The sequence below is a fragment of the Branchiostoma floridae genome, unplaced genomic scaffold (assembly GCF_000003815.2).
Source record: "Branchiostoma floridae strain S238N-H82 unplaced genomic scaffold, Bfl_VNyyK Sc7u5tJ_1515, whole genome shotgun sequence".
Lineage (NCBI taxonomy): Eukaryota > Metazoa > Chordata > Leptocardii > Amphioxiformes > Branchiostomatidae > Branchiostoma > Branchiostoma floridae.
The window spans coordinates 29,297-32,641 of NW_023365739.1; the positions used below are offsets into that span (position 1 = coordinate 29,297).

The window sequence follows — 3,345 nt, forward strand, 5'->3', positions numbered from 1 at the left end:
AGTACTTTGAACATGGCTAAAATTCACAATTTTCGTCAAACGCAAAAACTGGCCTACTTTTGAGGACGACCACGTGACAACCAAACAAGACCCCAAACTTTGCAACAATGCATTTGATAGAAATATTAATCATCTATACAGGGTACAAATTTCAAGTCAAAAAAATTACCAGCTCGGCACTTATGGCGTTACAAAGTTGGACCAAAAATTACGTTATTTTGAAGCTTGAAACATTGTATTGTTTTGATGCTGCCCAAGAACTCAATTTTATCTCGTTGGAAATTTCACAACAATTTCTAAACAGCCAAACTGTTGGTCTATTCAGATCTTGTTTTGTTTTGACAATACAATAAAAGGTGTTGGAGTGATAATGCCGTAAAGTATGCCGATTTCCGTGTTTTTGAGATGCGAAAATTGGGGAAAATGGCCAGAAAACTTTTTTGGCCCGTTACCATGGCAACAAGGAGTTTTGATCTAAAAGAAAGCTATTTTGAGGGGTTGTGGACCAAGTACTATCACTGTGCAAAATATGAGCCAAATCGATTTTTTGACCTTTGCCACCATTGTTTGATCCTTACAGACATTTGCTCTTAAGTAGTGTGAACCGAATTTTTTCCCCTGATTTTGCACAGAATCAGAAGGCCCATCACCCACCCACATCACTGTGCTGTGTAAGGGTCGTGTGTTCAAGATGGAGGTCATCGATCAAGAGGGTGAACCTCTAACTCCTGCAGAACTTAAAACGTAATCATCCTTAGATTATAAACTAAGAATAGCGTTTAATCATAAACGTTTACAGCTTCAAAGCACAAGCCAGGTTAGTCAATACAAAATTACTTAATCAACGTAAGAAAGTTTTGAAAACGACCAGACAATTCAGACCTTCATAGGCCGGAAACAATTTGTTCTGGTACTGATAGATCTATTGACCATCCGACACATCCATTTTGGTCCATGAGCTTGGTTACCTCATGTCAACTAATCATAGATTTCGATTGGATTTTCTCATTGTCCTCTGTTCCAGACAACTTGAGGTCGTGAAACAACAATGTGAGAACGTCTGTGAGGGACCTCACATCTCTGTGCTAACTGCGGGAAACAGAACAGAATGGGCAAAGGTATGTCAAATTCGTAGCAAAGCACTCATATCTGTGAGAATGTTTACAAATGTAAGTATGACTTATGAAACTAAAAAGACACCGTAGCACATCAATGAGAAGGGTCTATTTTTGTTGAAAGTCTTAATGGACTAAAGAAAAGAAGGACTAAAGCATATTTTGCTGAAACAGACTAGAGAGAAGATGGTGGAGATGGACCCAGTCAATGCTCGTAACCTGTCCGTCATTGAGAAGAGTATCATAGTCTTAGCGTTTGACGATGCCACGCCGAAGGACAGTGGAGAGGTAAGTGGTGATGTTTCGAGCGTACACAGTAGGGCTTCTTTTGTACCACATGTCGCTTTTAGCCAAAAGTCTCGCTTTTATCTTTTATTGTTTTGTTGCATACTCAGAACAACATTCTCTTCTTGACATTCTAATGCCTTTAACCCTATCTAGGTCCTACGCCAGGTGTTGGTGGGAAGTAGTAGGAACAGATGGTTTGACCATGTGAACACTGGAGTGGCCTTCAAGAGTGGTATTTTCGCTTCCCAAGTCGATGTACGCTTTTGTTTACTTATATGCATTACATTGGAAAAGATCCTGCACATCATACGCATTGTTGAAGAATTGTCGTTAACCAAAAAAACTTCAATACTTGCCAAGTAGCAATTTCTCAAGCAACTGGATATGATTTTGGAAACGGTCAGACATTCCAAATAACATCTGTTAGTGACAATGTCATTTCAATACTTCTTGCACAAAGAGGTGCGTCGCATAACAGTTTCATTCCCAATGCCTGTATACTCCCGTGGACAATATCTTCATTGTTTAAGTTTACAACGGGATTATCGTTTATATTTTCAGCATACTCCAGCAGATGGCATGGTGGGTATTTATTATAAAAACTTCCTTCTTGCTCAGGCTCAGAGGATTGCACCAATTCAAAAGGTAACATACTTAAAATTTGTCATTAATTAGTATTCTGTACAGAGCATGTTTGGGTATATCGAATACTTAAACTTACTTACTTAGTTCGTTTGTACGGTAGCACTTAATGTACCATGTCATCTTTTAATGAATAAGGCTGTGGTTGTGGAGTATGAAATTGCATTGATAATATATATATATATATATATATATATATATATATATATATATATATACTGAATTTTCCATCTCATCGCGAGATATGTTGTACCACCAAAAAATGATATTGAACTGAAGAAGATGCAAAATCACCAACATGATAGAACATTGCTTTGTTGCACAAGTGTCGTTAGTCCTTCTGCAATGTCATTATTGGGGACAGTACTGTAGACTGACGTTTGTATCCTACCTTGCTTACAAAATGTTGTACAGAAATGACTGTAACAAACGTTACCATTGTTTGAAGCTTTCTAAGCATTCTGTCTGACCCGGTGCAAAAATGCTGCCTACTTTTTAAATGTCCCTAGGGACGTCAATGTATGCCTAAATGATGTAGCCAATAATGTTAATCCTTTTGAAGATAAAGGGTTAAGTTGACTGTTGTAACAAACGTTACCGGTAACGTTTGTTACCTGCCCTGTAATGCATGCCAATGGGACCGAAAATAATAAGTTTCCATTTTTTGGCTATGGTTAAAAGAGGAATTTTCCTAAACAACCAGGTAGTTTTTACTGAAAATAAAGCCGATTTATTTTTCGACCAAAAAAATGCCACTTTCGACATTTCAATGAGAACGAGCGTGCAGCGCCACCTGGCGGTAGGGAGAAGAACAGGCAGTATTGCCATGCGGAAGGGGGCAGAAGAATTATCGCCAAACGTTGGTGGCTTGTGCAATAAAGAATTTTATGTCATGCCTGGGTCGCGATAACGTTCGATACAGGTGTTCCGGACCGTGTGATAAAAAGCAGTCTCACACAGACTTCGAAGTTTTATCACACAGGCTTCTATCAAATAATTTGAACGGTTTCTGTGCACGCCAACGCGGCGTGGTCGAAAATTGGATTACCTGATTCCGACGTTGGAATATTGTTGCAACAATTTTTGTTCGTGGGCACTAAATTTTCTCAACTTCTGGCGCATTTCGCATTGGAACATGTCTTTTCTCATGTGAGTATGACATACGTACAATCTGTCCCAGCCCTCCCGCCGGTTGGATCACCCTCCGGCCTTCGGGCGATCCTACCCGACGTCGGGCTGGTACCGAGGGTGATACGGAATACACCGTGGTGTATTCTATATGACCGAACTGATCATTGCT

General features: G+C 39.6%; 1 protein-coding gene across 1 annotated transcript in view; it reads left to right on the forward strand.

The window, feature by feature from the left end:
• Positions 1 to 2,102, forward strand: part of LOC118407990 (peroxisomal carnitine O-octanoyltransferase-like) — an 11,376-nt gene extending 9,274 nt beyond the window's left edge. Inside the window, exons 4-8 of the mRNA XM_035808594.1 lie at positions 633 to 744; positions 1,025 to 1,118; positions 1,290 to 1,403; positions 1,557 to 1,658; positions 1,965 to 2,102. Of these exons, the coding sequence (XP_035664487.1) occupies positions 633 to 744; positions 1,025 to 1,118; positions 1,290 to 1,403; positions 1,557 to 1,658; positions 1,965 to 2,078 (536 nt within the window). The 3' untranslated portion in view covers positions 2,079 to 2,102. The remainder of the gene's footprint in view (positions 1 to 632; positions 745 to 1,024; positions 1,119 to 1,289; positions 1,404 to 1,556; positions 1,659 to 1,964) is intronic.
• Positions 2,103 to 3,345: the final 1,243 nt, after the last annotated feature.